At 40.9% G+C, this 17,248-nt stretch overlaps 1 protein-coding gene and 1 long non-coding RNA gene across 2 annotated transcripts in view; one reads left to right on the top strand and one right to left on the bottom strand.

The window, feature by feature from the left end:
- Positions 1 to 17,248, top strand: part of LOC127054338 (uncharacterized) — a 788,041-nt gene that overhangs the window by 209,527 nt on the left and 561,266 nt on the right. The gene's annotated exons all lie outside the window — the stretch shown is intronic.
- BMS1 (BMS1 ribosome biogenesis factor) overlaps positions 1 to 17,248 on the bottom strand; it is a 40,786-nt gene that overhangs the window by 6,726 nt on the left and 16,812 nt on the right. Inside the window, exons 10-18 of the mRNA XM_050959992.1 lie at positions 15,380 to 16,191; positions 14,519 to 14,620; positions 12,975 to 13,129; positions 11,596 to 11,677; positions 10,439 to 10,515; positions 6,857 to 7,039; positions 3,293 to 3,481; positions 2,173 to 2,353; positions 1,518 to 1,576 (exon numbers count right to left, since the gene is read on the bottom strand). Coding sequence (XP_050815949.1) covers positions 1,518 to 1,576; positions 2,173 to 2,353; positions 3,293 to 3,481; positions 6,857 to 7,039; positions 10,439 to 10,515; positions 11,596 to 11,677; positions 12,975 to 13,129; positions 14,519 to 14,620; positions 15,380 to 16,191 — 1,840 coding nt within the window. The remainder of the gene's footprint in view (positions 1 to 1,517; positions 1,577 to 2,172; positions 2,354 to 3,292; positions 3,482 to 6,856; positions 7,040 to 10,438; positions 10,516 to 11,595; positions 11,678 to 12,974; positions 13,130 to 14,518; positions 14,621 to 15,379; positions 16,192 to 17,248) is intronic.

The following is a 17,248-nucleotide window of genomic DNA, read 5'->3' as shown; positions in this document are numbered from 1 at the left end:
CCGTGCCTAGAACAAACTCGCCTGAACCCCCTGTGAAGTTCCTGTGCTGTCACTCACTGCAGCCACACTATTAATTTTTAGCATGCTAGCTCAACAAGAGCTAACACATGTACATCTGTATGTGCTGGGAATCAAAACTCTAGTTCTAAGTCAGGGGTTCTTGACTAAAACACTGCCAGAAACTGGGAATAAGTGACAGGGGATGGATTGCTTGATGATTTCCTGCTCTGTTCTTTCCCTTGGTGCACCTGGCACTGGCCACTGTCGGAAGACAGGATACTGGGCTAGATGGACCTCTGGTCTGACCCAATACGGCTAGTCTTATTTTCTGATGAAGCCATAATTAAAAAAAGCCTCATCATTTATGAGCACTTTTCTTGGACTCTTGTTTTTTGTTCATGACTGCATCACTAGACTCTCTACTGGTGGTTGAAGCAGATACTATGCATAAAAATGAGTTCATTGTGCCTCTTATCACAAAGCAGAAAGAGCAATTCACTGTTAAGCCCATGAGGCCAGGACATGTGTGGTGAAACTAGGGCAGCACAGAGACAGTGACTTACAATGATTCTTTACCCTTGAATGCCAAAAGGGTGCTCAGAGTGGCATAAAAGAAGATAAACTCCCTAAGGTAGGGCCCCTACAAGCCACTGCCAATTTCCATTTCAGAAAACGCTAGCGCGGGCTCCTACCAGCTTAAGTAGAAAGGATGCTCTGTTGATGAGGCTGCTGCCCACAGATAAGGATTGTCTACATTCAAGTCCCTCAGCTGGATGTTTTCACAGCTGGATGTGCAAATGCCCAAATTGGCATCAGCACAACCAACTCCACATAGGCAATGTGTCCAGACCTGCTCCACAAATGTCATACCAGGAGGCATCTGATCTACAAAACGGCAGTCCTCTAGTGAAGTGTCTGTGAAACAAGTCCGGACACATTCAGGGGAAGATGACTTCGTCTTGCAGGCTGAAACAGATCCACTGGACCCTGCAAATCCATCTGCTTATGGTGCGACCCACAGTTGGGAATCTGTGCTCTAAGAGTTACACATAGTCTAAACGTATATACAACCAAAAGCATACTTTAATATAGTATACACATCACCACTGATCAACAACGTTGAAGAGACACCTGTATTATTTCTGGCACACAGGGTTTCAGATCAATCACAGTGCAGGAAAAAACTCTTGTGTCAGCTATGTCACTACCCTTCACTTAATCTGATCTCACTATAATGAGATTATCCTATAACACTTGGAACATAAGACTAGCAGGAGCAGGAGTATATCCCTCCATACAAACCTTTACCAAATGAAGTATCTATCTAGCTTCTTCTCTCTGTCTTCATTCCATGCTCATCATCACCACAATATCTGAGTGCCTTACAAATTTTAAAAGGTCCTCTAAGATCCTGTCATATCCTTGTTTTAGCATAAGTACGCTTTCCAATAAAATTCACTGTTTGATACAATGATCTACAGAAAGAGCCAAGTAACATTTTGTGACAATAAACCTACCGTTGTGCCACTGACTGACTGAATTGCCAAAAATCCGGTCCCTTGGGGAGTGATGGGGCCTAGAACCAAAATTGAATAAAACAAATTATGACGTGTTCGGCTAACCAAAAACTGGCTACTGTTTAAAGGTAGTCTCAGAATGATGAAATAATATTAGTGTGTTTAGAATGATTTATTTTATATCCCCCACCAAAAAACATAAGACAGGTTAAACTAGCCATTCAACACATTATTCACATAAGTAGTCCCACTTTGAAGTGAATGGAATTACTTGTGTGAGTGAAGTAACTCCTATGAGCAAGTGTTTGCAGGACTGGGCCCATAACATGCTCTCTCTTTCTGGACATATAGTCAGCAGCTCCTCCTTGATGCAATATCCCAGCAGGCTGATCAGAATTTGACTGGAGCCCTGCATGAAGGAGTCAGATAGTTCTCTCTTGACCTCCCTTCTCTCTCTTAACTATACTGCATATTTGCTAATTCTTAGTAGTATTTTATATCCTGTGAGGAATAAACATTTGTTTCAAGTGATTCTTTCTTTCCCAAAGTTATCAGCTGGTTATTTGTATAGGAAATTCCTAATGCCTCCTCTAAGGCTAGGGAGTTTTGCAGTTTACCACATGGTTGTAGATTTGTAAATCTAAGTAATCCTTACCCCAAAACGTCGCTCCACAATGCATATGTTGTGGTGAATACTTAAGAAGCCTATGACGCCCGTTATGATCTTCAATGTAGTACATAGGGATAGTCTGAAATCGCCTCCACCCCAAGGAGAAGATTATAGGGTCCCGTGTTTTAAGTATCTTCTTATACCAACGATGTTTCTTCAGACGTAACTAGTTAAAAGAAAAAAGAGTAACAATATTAAAAGCACAGCATTAGCCCTAATATCAGTGATTATTGAAGCAATTTCCACCCTTCCTAAATGCTTGTTTAACCACCAAAGAACTTTTTTTTTTTTTTTCCAAACATGTCTATTCATGATGGTCAGGGTGACTTAAACCAAGATAGCTGGCATTTCATCTATTTAAAAATACAACACACACACAGATTACATACATATACACACATCTATCTATCCCTTTTCCCAAACTTTTGGTTATAATTTGCCTTATTTAGATTTTGTCTACACTAGCGCTTTTGTCAGTAAAACTTTCGTTGGTCGGGGGGGTGAAAAAACACCCCACCGAGCAACAAAAGTTTCACTGACAAAAGCACTGGTGTGGACAGTGCTACGTCAACAGGAGATGCTCTCCCACCTACATGGCTACCGCTGCCCATCAGAGGTGGTTTAATTATGCCAGTGGAAGAGTTCTCTTCCTCTGGTATAGAGCAGCTACACAGGAGACCTTACAGCTGTGCCACTGTAAGGTCTGTAGCATAGACAAAGCCTTAGATTATAGACCCTAGGGAACAGCAAATGTGTTTGCATGAGCTTGTTCAGCAACTAGGACAATGCGGGGAGGAGGCTCTTTGTGCTAATGTAATATAAATACCAAAACAACACCACCACTGGTTTTCCTTTTGACTATCAAACTAGTATTAAAACAGGATAGCAGACAAGTTACAATCTCAAACATTGGATTTTTAAATTAACCATGCCGAAAGCTCTTTCTTTTTTCAGCGTAAGGACCTTCAGATGAAGGATCTATCTCAAATTTTTTTTTAGCTATTAATTACATTTGCCAAATAGGAAATAAAAACAAACAGCAATACCATGCCTACTGAAACACAACTGTACCACTATCACAGCACACACAGCCTTGGCTCCATACCTGTACATATCCCACATTTCCTTCGCTGTTGCCTAAACCGCCCAGGATGATTGGATAGTGAGGGTCAAAATTAAGCACAAATTCACATGGGATATTCTCAATCTCTATTCGAACATACATCCCAGGGCGGAAGCCCTCGTACTGAACTCTGGATTCATCATCCTGGTCTTCAAATTCAGCCCGATTAAGCTATGTGAGAAAGATGGAGAGGAAAAGTTTTAACGGGTAGAAAATGGAACATTAAAAATCATGTATGAACAAGGCTTGTGCAAAAGGTGTCAGTTTTACTTGAAAAGCAAATTAACACTAATTTATATGGTATCTATCTGGATAGCCCTAATAGTTCTAGTAACTGACTTCAGAGTAACAGACGTCTGCCACCACAAATCCTTTCCTTTGCAGCTCCCTTTAGGAAACAAGGGTTCCAGCTTTATATAGGAAAGTCAAACACATCTGGACATGTTGCTCTACCTTGAGTACAGTGCCCAGAAGAAACAAGTGACTTTCTGGACAGATCCTTAGAATACTGAATTTAGGGTAAAATTTCAATACGTGCCTAAAGTGCCTAAAAAAAGTACCTAAATAACAAAAAGCACTTCGAGGAGAGGAAGGTGATCAGGAACAGTCAACATGGATTCACCAAAGGCAAGTCAAGCCTACCAAACCTGATTGCTTTCTATGACGAGATAACTGGCTCTATGGATATGAGGAAAGCAGTGGACGTAATATATCTTGACATTAGCAAAGCTTTTGATACGGTCTCCCACAGTATTCTTGTCAGCAAGTTAAAAAAGTATGCATTGGATGAATGAACTATAAGGTGGATAGGTTGTCGGGCTCAACAGGTAGCGATCAACGGGTTGATGTCTAGTTGGCAGCCAGCATCAAGCGGAGTGCCCCAGGGGTCTGTCCTGGGGCTGGTTTTGTTCAACTTCTTTATGAATGATCTGGATGATGGGATGGATTGCATCCTCAGCAAGTTCACAGATGACACTAAGCTGGGGGGAGAAGTAGATATGCTGGAGGGTAGGGCTAGGGTCCCGAGTGACCTATACAAATTGGAGGATTGGGCCAAAATAAACCTGATGAGGTTCAACAAGGACAAGGGCCAAGTCCTGCACTTAGGAAGGAAGAATCCCATGCACTGCTACAGGCTGGGGACCGACTGGCTAAGCGGCAGTTCTGCAGAAAAGGACCTGGGGATTACAGTGGATGAGAAGCTGGATATGAGTCAGCAGTGTGCCCTTGTTACCAAGAAGGCTAATGGCATATTGGTCTGCATTAGTAGGAGCACTGACAGCAGATTATTTCCCTCTGTTGGCACTGGTGAGGCCACATCTGGAGTACTGCATCCAGTTTTGGGCCCCTCACTACAGAAAGGATGTGGACAAATTGGAAAGAGCCCAGCAGAGGGCAATGAAAATAATCAAGGGGCTGGGGCACATGACTTACGAGGAGACGCCGAGAGAACTGGGCATGTATAGCCTGTAGAAGAGAAGAGTGAGGGTAGATTTGAAAGCAGCCTTCAACTACCTGAAGGGGGGGTTCCAAAGAGGATGGAGCTCAGCTGTTCTCAGTGGAGGCAGATAACAGAACAAGAAGCAATGGTCTCAAGTTGCAGGGGGGAGATCTAGGTTGGATGTTAGGAAACACTATTTTACTAGGAAAGCGGTGAAGCACTGGAATGGGTTACCAAGGGAGGTGGTGGAATCTCCATCCTTGGAGGTTTTTAAGGCCCAGCTTGACAAAGCCCTGGCTGAGATGATTTAGTTGATGCTGGTTGGACTAGACGACCTCCTGAGGTCTCTTCCAACCCTAATCTTCTATGATACTAAATGATCTGGGCACCATAATCAGTTCTGAAAATGGAATGTGAGCTCCTAAATCATCTAAGCACTTGTGCCCTAGAGGAGGGCCTGTCTTTATCTGTGAGATTCAGTGTACCTAAGATTCTACATAATTAACAGAAGATGCTTGAAACAGGAGGGTTCTTTCCCTCTGTTTTTGTACTGCTAGGAATATCTATATTTTGCTATGCCATATTTTGCTATGCTGATTGTTCTGGATGCTGTTTGTGCAGACATTGGAGTCTAACACATAGAATAAATCCTGTGGTTCAAGTACATGTCTGAAGTCTTTGGATTTCTCCAATATACTTGGATCTCTCGCTCTCTCTCTGGCCTGTGTTGGCAATAAACTGCTTGAGGATCACTATAATACATGTTTCCCTAACAGGCGTTAAGTGCAGGAGCTCTAAATTGGCTCATTCTTTTACTGGAAGAGGTTTGTTTACATTTTAAGTGTTCTTACGCAAGCACATTAGAACACAAGGTCTAGTTGTTTGGTACTTATGTCAGAGACTAATGCAAACTCGTACAGCTGAGTTAATGGCTAATCTGAGCAAGACTTTGTTAGATAAGAAGATGGTGTGCACTGTGGGTCTCTCCTTTTTTTTAAAACAACCTTACACTATGATATAAATCAGCAAGGTTCTTCAAAAAGATGTTAGTGCAATACAAAAAGCTACTGTATGTTAAAAACTACATTCAGTGTTTCATTTAACAACTAAACACTGCAGCAGAGTTACCAGCTCAAATTGTCTCTCAAATGTCTTTGAAAATTCTCATCACACAACTGGAACAGGGGTTCTCACATTTTTCAAGTGTGGTATACATTCTGATGTATATTCTGCCTTGTGGACACCTACTTACTTGCTTGTGATGCCTTAATATTCATATGGCAACCATAACAATTGCTTAAAAGAATAAGTAATTATTAGCGAAGTATTTTTGTTTTTGTAGCTGTAATCAGTGCAATAAAGATTTGATCTCTTTAAAGGTAAATCACAGACTACACTTGCTTTAAATTTAATATCCCCTTCCCATATGATATTTCTTTCCATTGAAAACACCTACTATGTGACCAGCTGGCTCTCTGCAAACCGTCATTAAGTGCTCCACAGACCACAGCTTGGGAACCCCTACACAGCTAACATTTACATGGTAGCTTTAGGCGAGCGCCACATTTTAATAGCAATAATGACTCAATAAGTCAATTAAAAGGAAGAGCTTCAAAAGACTTAGTATTTTGTTTTTTTAAAAATGGTAATGGAATCACACTATTCACCCATTAAAAACATCCCTCTAAATGTATGAGGTTTTGCACATAAATGCTCAAAAGCTATCAGTGGTTGCTGAAACTAAGGACTTGTCTACACTGGCACTTTACAGCACTGCAACTTTCTCGCTCAGGGTGTGAAAAAACACTCTCCTGAGCGCTGCAAGTTTCAGCGCTGTAAAGTGCCAGTGTAGACAGTGCACCAGCACTGGGAGCCGAGCTTAAAGTCACTCAAGTAAAGTCACCAGCGCTGGGAGCTATTCCCCTGCTGGAGGTAGTTTTTTCAGAGCACTGAGAGAGCTCTCTCCCAGTGCCAAGTTAAAGCACTGCCATGACAGTGCTTTAATGTTGCCAGTGAAGACGTGCCCTAAGAGTCCCCCAGAGAAAGAGTGTGTGGTACTTAAGAGGCTTCATAGTCAGACAAATAGCTAAGATGACAGCTTGTACCTGAGTTTGTTTCTGCATTTCCCCTTTGAGATCATCGAAGTATGTGGCATCCCCTTCATCATATTCAGCATCAAACATCTCCTTCAATTTGCGTTTCTTGTCCATGCGCTTGTTCTTCTCCTCTTCCTCTTCTGCTTTGGGTTCTTTTCCTTCTTTATCTTCTTCCTCTCCTTCACTTCCAGCCTAGCAAGAAAGAGAAGTTTATCAAACAGCTTTTGAAAAGTCAGTTCACAAAATTCCTAGTCTGACCAACATTTTATATATTACACCTGCAGAACATGACCAAGGAACAACATAGGGCATGTTCTATACAACAGGCAGCACAGCTGCAGTGCTGCAGCTATACCGGTGTAGCACCATAGCATAGATGTTTCCTACGCTGACGGAAGACGGTTTTCCATCAATGTAGGTCATCTACCTCCCTAAGCGGTGGTAGTTAAATCGAAAGAAGAGTTCTTGCATTGACCTTAACTGAATCTACAACGGTGGCTAGGTCACACACACCCGTGCGCCAAAGGTAGGTCAATCTAAATTTCAAGTGTAGACCACGGTCTATTTAATAATGCAAACGGTCAAACACAGCTTTTCATCCTAAAAAGATACTATTTAATAATAAATCCACCATATGGAGAAGAACGTCTTCAAGAAGAAGTGGAAATGTGTTTCCATGGTCTCATTCCTTTTGTCCTCATCAGAAAGCTTTTCAAACCAATATTAAAATAAATGGTATTTTTATTGCTATGGATTGCATTTCTAATATATGCCAAGAGTGCTTAAAGCTTGGAATTAATATAATTTATCATGCTTAAATTAAAATAAACATATTAATAAAAAAGAATGTGTATGAGTGACCCAGGACTCGAATAACACACGAGTGTTGCCCATCAGGAGTGAGGTACTGTGCCAGAGATGATGGACTGGGGGAAGTCTGGACATGAATAACACCTAGTTCAAGATGTCACTGTTAGCAATAATTTCACAAGTAAGCAAAGAAATCTTGAAGTCACTCAAGTAAAAAAATAAAAATAAAAATCTAAAATTTGCAACATTTTCTATATCTTCATCATTTGAGCTAAATAAATTTGGTCACTATTACTACAGATTAGCTCATGATTCCATTGTCAACTGAATTCATGTACTCTTCCAGGACACTGAAAGCACCGATACTCGAACCTCGTAATTTTTGATTTCCTGGTTTTCAGAGGTCTAGGGATAGGTACATTTAATGCTCTGGAAGGGTACAAGGCACTGCCAGTGAACCTTAATTCTCCACTAACAGTGTTTTGGGGCAGTGAATTTTCCTTGTTTTTTTTTAAGTAGGTGGTGATAAGGAAAGGACCACGATTGTGGGGGCGGGAAGGGCACAAGGCGGCTTCCTTGGAACCTTACTGCCACTCAGATACCAGCTGTGCCTGTCTCCTGTCCCTTCCAGTAGGACTGAGGAAGTCATAGGAAAAAGAGAGAAAATGGTGACTGATGGGCTATGAAGAGCACGTCTACCAGCAGGAGGCAGCAAAACAGAGTGCAGGGAGCCCCAAACTCTTCTTCAGAGGGAAGGGGCTCTGCACAATCCTCAGCAACATTGGTGGCAGAGGTATGAAATGGTTCAGTCATCTCAGTGGGATGTTCTCAAATCTATAAGAACACCCCATGAAGATGAACAGAGGCTGATATAATAGTTCTTAGTGCTCCTGTCACAGACTGACCCATTCATCTTATAGTACCTTCTCCATCCCCCTCTCTCAAAGTCTATCTCAGTTCCTATTGTGGAATAGCAATTTCCTAGACAATTTTACTTTGGAGGTAATTTTTAGAAAAATTTCATTACTGCAGTCAGCTCTTTATCTGAAATCAATCCTGAGCAGATGATACCAGTTTGGGAAGGATCAGAGCCATAGTCTGAGGCCCAAGTGTGTACAGAAAAAATTATAAAGAACCATAATAGTTTCATGTCATGGATTCTTTAAGGGAGCTGTATCTCAGAAACCCCTTGTTCAAACAACCTCAGATTAGAACCACTAATCCTACCCTGGACACACCATGAGGCACAGTAATTTGCAAATAAGTACATAGAATTCAGAGTATTTAGAAAAATCACATTTTAAACAATAAAATAGTCTCATTGTTACCCATCATGGAGCTATTGCCTCACTATAACAGCAAGGTGCATTTCCCAGTATCTCTCTCTACATTGCTCAACAAAGACCTAGTTAGGCAGTTTTAAACAGAAGGATGAAATTAAGCAAAGAACAAATTAGACTGAATATCTGAAAAAAATATATATATAACAGTGAGATCTATGAGACAGTGGAATTGTCCCTCCAGAGAAATGGTGGAAGCCCATTGTTTGAAGTCACCAGAGAATATACTGCAGGGAACAATCCTGTACCAGTCAGGGTTAGGTGGGCCAAATAGAAATTGGAAGGGGAAAATAAAACAACAACAAAACAAAACAATCACACACACTGATTCCATGAAAGATCAAACACTGGGTGAAATTCATCCACCTGGGGCTAGCACAAGGCCTCATCACCAATTAGGTGCTAAATTAGCCCTCAAAAAAGGGCTTTCTGTAAAAAGGTGAATGTCACCAATACAAAGGTACATTCTACATTACTATGCCTTGCAAAATTAGAAAGCCCTAATGATGACAAAGTTAAAAGCAACATAGCACTAACATAAAAACAAATATTTCCCCATCATTATTAGGAGACCAAGTTTAGAACCATGCCCTTTCCCCTAAAATGTATAGTGCACAATACTTATCTCAAAGCATGCAGGCCTGATCTATCCTAGAAAATTAAGTCAGCTCAACTACGTCATTCAGGGGTGTGAAAAATCCACACCTCTGACTGGAGTAATTAAGCCAACCTAACCCCAGTGTAGATAGTGCTACATCAACAGAAGAAGAATTACCTATACGGACAGGAGATCCCCTCCCGTTGGTGTAGGTAGCGTCTACACTGAAGCGCTGCAGTGGCAGAGCTGTGCCTCTGGAGCATTTCAAGTGTAGACAAGCCCATAGACTAGGTATATTACATAGCAGCATTTAACACTACAGCACAAATTCACTTTGACATCTTTTGTCTGTGATCACGCTGATCTTCCATTTGTTTTCCGCTATTTTATGAGACTACTTAGGAAAAGATTACATGAAAATACAAGGTATTAGCAGTCAGGATCATGTTTGATTTGTACCATCCATCACTCACAAACTTGATTTTTCAGACCTGGCAAGTTGATTAAGCCTGCCCTCTACTGTTAACTATGGTAAATTGATTTCTGCTCACCCACAATTATGAGCTCCATGTAAAGAATAATATAGTTTATTTGATCCCCTGAAATTAAAGGCACATCTGATCCTAACGAAAATAAAAGAAAAAAAGACTGTATCTATTTCATTCCAGTCCCTCAGATACCAAAATGTTCTCTTCATTACAGCAGCCTTGTTTCTACTGATTTACGAGCGACTTTCCAGTTGGGCTACGAAGCTGAAGAATGTTCTGAACAGAACAACCCACTATGCAGAGAAACACACATTAAATGCAAGCAGTTGATGAACAATCAAGCTAGAGATCATACCTCATCTCCTTCTGCTGCTGGTTTTCCTTTGTGCACAGCCCCTGTTTCAAGGTCTTCAAAATCACCATACAGTTCTTCTATAAATAAGGCAGCCAAGATATCCGTAAGTTAGCAACATCTTTGCACTGCTCTGTAACACTTCTAAGTCCTTTGTTATTTTGTGCATATTTATTTCTCACTAATACTTCACATTTTGGCTGCTGTATACATTTATCACATTTTCTTCCCACCACTTTTCCACATTCTGTAGAAAGCGAGCAGCAGCCCAGCTTTTCAGTAGCTCTTCCTTCTTCCTCTCGGAAATGCACCATCAGCAACCTTCTTCACACATCTCCAGCTCCTCAAAATTCGAGTGAAGTTCTGACAAAGCCCACAGGCCTTGCCCTCCCTGCATCTTTCAAAGTGAATGCCACACAATTGGAAAGAGTGAAACAATTCTTAATTCTGACAGCACCCTATTGACAAAGTGTTTAATATCTGCTTAAACACTGCCCGCTAAGTTATCAGCAGAGCAACTTGAGCCTCCAGCTTCCATCAGGATGTGGAGGCAGAGACTGCAGGGAGAGTAAAAATCTAAAATGGATCCAGTAATTTCAAAAAGGTTTTAAAAAATGGAAGTTTGCTCTACAAAAGTTAACAGTTTGCTTCGGAGATAATATAATCATATTTGAAATTAAAAACAGTCTCTCCATAAATTATCCAACAATAAAATCTCAACTTTTCAGCAAGGCAAAGAGATAAGACTTACTTTCTGCAAACAGGATTTCTGTTCATTTCAATCCCATCTGTTCAAAAGGAACAGCTAAGATCACCTACAAAACTGAAAGCCAATTATCTCTAAGTGTAAGCCAACCAGCCTTGAGTGGGGATTCTATTTTCTATTCTATATGATAGACAGATTCTATATTCAAAGAGTGTAAACTTTTTCCTATCTCAGTCTCCTATTTGTGCACAGATTGATACCAGCTATAGTAATAAAATCAGTTAATGATTGCATAATGCTTCAAATATGTAAAACAGGTAAGAGAACTTGGCAAAGGTGTTACTAATGTAAAATGTTTTTAAATACATAACAGAGTTATGGGTTAAATATTAAGTTACAGCATTCACTGGAAGTTCTTCCTCCGTTACTCATATTCTAAGAGCATCAAACCTACCATCTTCCTTCAGCAGTTTTGCTGCATCTTTATCTGCTTCCCATTTCCCTGTTACAAAGCAGTCTCGAATACTGTTCATAACCTGTAAAATGAAAGTGTTACTTGTACACTTCTCATGACTACAAAGCACTTCAACAGCTGACACACTTCGTCTGTAATACTTGTTCTGGCTTAGAGAGATGGCTTGCTCTCTGCCCATTTGCTATCTCTGTGGTGGGCAAACTATAGCCCAAGGGCCGCATCCAGCCCTTCAGACACTTTAATCTGGCCGCTGAGCTCCCACCGGGTAGGGGGGTCCGGGCCTTGCCCTGCTCTGGCAGGGGGCTTGCGCTGCTCTGTGGCTCTGCGTGGCTCCTGGAAGCAGCGGCATGTCCCCAGTCCAGATCCTACACTAAGGAGCATCCAGGGGGCTCTGCACACTGCCTCTGCCCCAAGCACCGCCCCTGCAGCTCCCATTGGCCTCAGTTCCCAGCCGATGGGAGCTGCAGGGGCGGTGCCTGCAGAAGGTGCAGCACACAGAGCCACCTAGCCCGCCGCTGCATAGGAGCCGGAGGGGGGACATGCCACTGCTTCTGGGAATTGCATGTGGTTAGCGCTGCCTGGAGCCTGCACCCCAGACCCCCTCCCATACCCCAACCCTGATCCCCCTCCCACACTCTGAACCCCTCGGTTCCAGCCTAGACCACCCTCCTGTACCCCCAACCCCTCATACTCAGCCCCACCCCAGAGCCCGCACCCCAGTCAGAGCCCTCATCCCCTCCTACACTCCAACCCTCCCAATTTCGTGAGCATTCATGGCCTGTCATACCATTTCCATATCCAGCTGTGGCCCTCGAGCCAAAAAGTTTTCCCACCCCTGTGCTATCCACATCGTAACACAACTACCAAAACTGTCTTGCTGGCAACCTCCACACAGAGGTGGAGGAGACTGAATTAACCTCTCCCTATCCTCAGAAATCATCCTGCCAGAAAAAGGCAAAAGCTCATTAACGTGAGTCAGCACAGAAGTTTACAGTGATAATGCCTCTGGGGAACCATTTAGTGAATAAATAAGATGACATCAGTCATCACAGCAATCCATCCAGCACCTTTCACTAGCATTAAGTTTACTTACTTTAACTTTCCCTTCCTATTTAAAAGCAAAAAAACCTAAGATGCTATTTGTGTGTAAATGTCTCTGGTGAGGATAAAGAGGAGATGAGAATTTCTAAAGAAGACACATAGGCAGAACTGTCTGTAATTCATATGGGTTAGCTTCATGTCTCCATGTCATATCAGCAGATCCTTATTAGGGAAATTCAAGACTGGTGTAAGTGGATACATACTGGATGTTCTCCTAAGAATACAGAATGTAAGAGCTGTCTCTTCAAAAGCAGTACCTCATCTAAATCCCAATCCTGGGGGGTTTCCACTGGAAATTTGGAGCAGTCAAGGGCATTAGCCTTTTGTTTGGATTCTTTGTCAGGACGGCTGACGTGGAACAGCCCTCCAAGCTCTTCATCAGCATCATCTTCTTCATCGGCATCCTCAGCCACTAAATAAAACGCCATAGTTAAAAGCATCATCTGCAAATTATATGTATTTATTAGATTAATCAAAAACTTCTCTTGCTCCATACGTCTTGGAATTTCTGATGTAGTTTGAGGAAAAAGGAATTAAATCATAAAAGGGGTATATTATTAAGCAGACCAGTGTTCCAGCTTGTATTAAGAAAGCAGAAAAAAGAATACATTGTTTGATTCCCTTATAGAGAAAGCAGCAGCAGGTGAATTATTCTATATTGAGATCAGAACCCAAAGGAAGGTCTTTAGTTGGAGAGCTAATTAGACGGGACATGACTGTGGGAAAAATATATTCCACATGTAACATTTCACATACTTCAACAGAAAAATCAAGTGCCTTGTGAATGACTGGATTTATCTGAAAAATCTGTTCTTCAATTAAGCAATTGTGATGTCTTTGTTCAACACCATATGTAACACAAAATTAATAAAACAAAACAAAACCCAACCTACTAGAAAAAGGCTATTTCTCCAAAACCAAATCCCATTTGTTTTGTACCAGTCTGCAAACTGCTAATACTGGGTTTGTGAATTTATTGGTAATTTCTTAGGGCACTATACTGCAAATCTTAGTATGCAGAACTTCCAGTAACATCAACAGGAGTTGTAAATGTTGACAGGCCAGTCTCTTGCTTGGAAATGTATCAGTTTATGTATTAAACAGAGTGCATACATCATGTAAAAGACAGCTTTATCTTCACTTTAAACTAACTGCCAGTTCTTGACAAATTACCATCATTATCTTCAAAAACACACTTTATAACAGACATCATAAATTTAACTTCATTCATATTCTGAATGAACACGTTCCTCACCTTTCAAGGAAGGCTTGGTTAATTTTAGACAAAATTCACTGAGGACAGCAAAAAATCTCACCTGACTAGATAGATCACAAATAACCAGTTACCAATATAGGTGGTACGTGCACAACATCTACTACTAGATTTTTTTTTTATTTTTAAAAAGCTGAGCTTAAACGTTTTGGGAAAATACTATATACCGAAGGGAACTTAATGCTCTTTCTATCCATCTGGAAAAATATTGCTGTATCTTAAAAAGGAAGGACCCAACAAATATATGTTTAGCAAGCCTCTGGATGAATACTAGGTCAAATTGGCCTAAGATATGTTTAATTAGGAGAATAAAATTCTCTTTCTTGGGGGTATATAGGAAAACTAAATGTGAACTGTTACCAATATGGAGAGTTAAATCCATTATTTCCTCATGCACCCATGGAAGAGTAGACTCCAAAGGCTATGGCTAACTAATATGGCTATGATTAAAAGGTTATACAGGGATCAGAGCAATAGCATCATGATGCTGGGAGAGAAACTTACACTTATACACATGGGATTTTTTACCTGTTCCATAAACAAGTTTGCGAAGGTTGGGAGCCGACTGTTGTTGTCTCAGAAAAGCCTCGGCTGCCTTTTGGGTAAGGTCTTCCTTCCACTTAAGTGCACCTGAAAGCAGGGAGGGAGGAGAACACTGTAAATTCCTTCCTCCGCTGGCAATGTATTAGACTAAGGGACCATCTGCACTAGGAAGAAAACTTAAATAGGGAGTCAATTACAATATACTTAAAATTGGTAGATAGGATCAGGACTTTAGCCTCGTTATGTGACACAGATATACATGGTTGGCTCTGATTGTTCATCCTGTATTGTAACATGCTCCTGTGATTTGATTTGTGATTAGGAACCATCTACACTGCAAAACCAACCAAATCACAGGAGCGTTTTGCAGTGTAGATGGTTCCTAACTTTTGAAGGAATAAAAGGGTAAAAGAAAGATTAAGACCAGAACCTGCAGACTAAACTAGACTATTTTCATCATCATAAATTCACCACTGACACTGACTACATCTGTTAATAAAATCACTGAAAGGTGGTTTACCTTTTCCAAATACGATACAGAAGTTTCACTTTTTTGAAAACTTATCACAGTAAAGATAACAATTTTGTATGTCTTTAGGGCCTTTGATCAGAGAACTCTATAAAAGCTAGGTATTCTCAATTTTACTGTCTGGGAAACTGAGGCTTAAGCAGACAATCAATGGCTTACAAAGGACTATAACCTAGGTTTCCTGAGATGCTGTTTCCTGCTCTAGCTACTGGACAACACTGCTTCCCAAGGGGGAAAAAAAAAAAAAAAGACACTGCCTCCAGCAATGAAATGATGTCAAATGCACAGTAAAGGAAAATGAGAAATTGAAAATTTACCTGCTGTGTCTGCAGAAAAGTCATTTTCTTCTCCATACGCCTCTTCCTCTTTCAGTAGATTTTCAATATCATCACCACCATCCTCATCTTCTACAACCTTCGATTCAGCCCATTCAACGCCATCTACATTCTTCTCTGGCGCATTCTGAATCCCTTTCCTATCTGACTCTTCAGCTTCTGAGTCATCATTTAATTCTTCCTCTTCCTCCTCTTCCAGGGAGGAGCCTTCAGCCTCAGATTCAGATGCCTCTTCAGCTGTGCAGTTTCCAGAATCTGTAGTGGGAACCACTTTTTTACCCAAGCGGTGATCAAGGTTATGATTCTCTCTTCGTTCTTTATCTTCCCTGCCTAATTCACAGGGTGCGAATTTACTTATTTGTCTGCTCGAAATTTCAGAATCACTGTCTGAACTTTCCTTTTCGTCACTTTCTTCTTTATCTCCATGGTTTTCTGCTTCTTCCTTGCTTTCATAGAGGTCAGTTTCCCCTTCTTCCCCTGAACTCATCTCAAGATCATCATCACTATCAGCAAATGCTGGCAGTTCCATGGCAGCTTCTTCTGTAGTCTCCTCTATTTTCATACGCTTGGCACTCCTCAGATCTAGCTCTTGCCCTGGCACCTCTTTGTCACTTTCTCCCTCATCATCACCATCCCCATCTTCACTTCCATCCATCTCGTCCTCAGACATTTCTTCATCTTGACCCTCTTCTTCATCACTTGCTCCATTATCATTTTCTTCTTCAAACACTGCCTTCCGACGTACTCTCCCAGTCTTCAAATCAATTTGTTTCTCTTCTTTTGGCATCACAAATCTGCTTTCCCAATGGAGAACAAGATAAAAAAAAAATGCAGTTGGCTTTAATTAAACATCTGATGTCACAAACAAATACTGAAGAACATTTTGGTGGTGTGACCTCAACAGCAGAAGCATGGCTGCCTGTGCCATTGAAGCAAGTAGCAACACTGTCTGACTTAAAGAAATCTCTTAGTTCAAGAAGCCTCATTGTGGTAATGTCGCAACTAAATTAGTGATTCTTCACTGTTGTCTACTAGTTTAGACTGAGTGCCTGCACTAAAGTTGTTTGTTTGTTTTTACTGAAGATTACGATTGCCATGCTCCCAGGACCCTCACAAAAACCAAAAATGTATCACATGCTGCTATGCCAGTGAAATTTTTTTTTTTTTAAAGGAAGGAAAAATGTATTGTGTTCAATGCTGATGGAGTCTCAATCCTTTCTAACTTGGGGATAAATACTGTTTTATACGGAGAAATAAATGACAAAAAAAACCTATTGTTTTATGCAATGCTGTTGTAGCCATGTCTGTCCCAGGATATTAGACAGACAAGGTAGGTGAGGTAATAGCTTTGATTGGACTAACTTCTGTTGGTGAGAGACGCTTTAAAGCTTAGGCAGTCTACCCTACACACTTTACTCTTGGGGGAAATCTGCATCAAAGAATTAAAAATTCTGTGCACAATATTTTAAAATTCTGCATATTTTATTTGTCAAAATACCACAATATAATCACACTAGTGTCAATTATTTTGGCAATTTATTTCAAAATATCTGTCAGCAACTATATCTGTAACAGTACAGACAACAAAAAAAGATTCAGGAAATGTTGCACGGCTGAGGCGCCTGCATTCAGCCCCAGAAAAAAAGTAAGCATTTTGATGAAAATCACAATGGAAAAAAAAAATTAAATTCTGCAGGAAACATTAATTCTATGCAAATTCTGCACCGGGGAGTGGCACAGAATTCCAGCAGGGGTAACACTTACTTTGGTGTAATGATGTCACTCAGGAGTGTGAAAAATCCACAACCCTGAGTGACCTAGTTAAACTAACCTTACACTTACACACACACA

The sequence above is a fragment of the Gopherus flavomarginatus genome, chromosome 6 (genome assembly GCF_025201925.1).
Source record: "Gopherus flavomarginatus isolate rGopFla2 chromosome 6, rGopFla2.mat.asm, whole genome shotgun sequence".
Taxonomy (NCBI): Eukaryota; Metazoa; Chordata; order Testudines; family Testudinidae; genus Gopherus; species Gopherus flavomarginatus.
The sequence above is the reverse complement of the archived record's forward strand: the minus strand, read 5'-3'. Positions and strand labels throughout refer to the sequence as shown.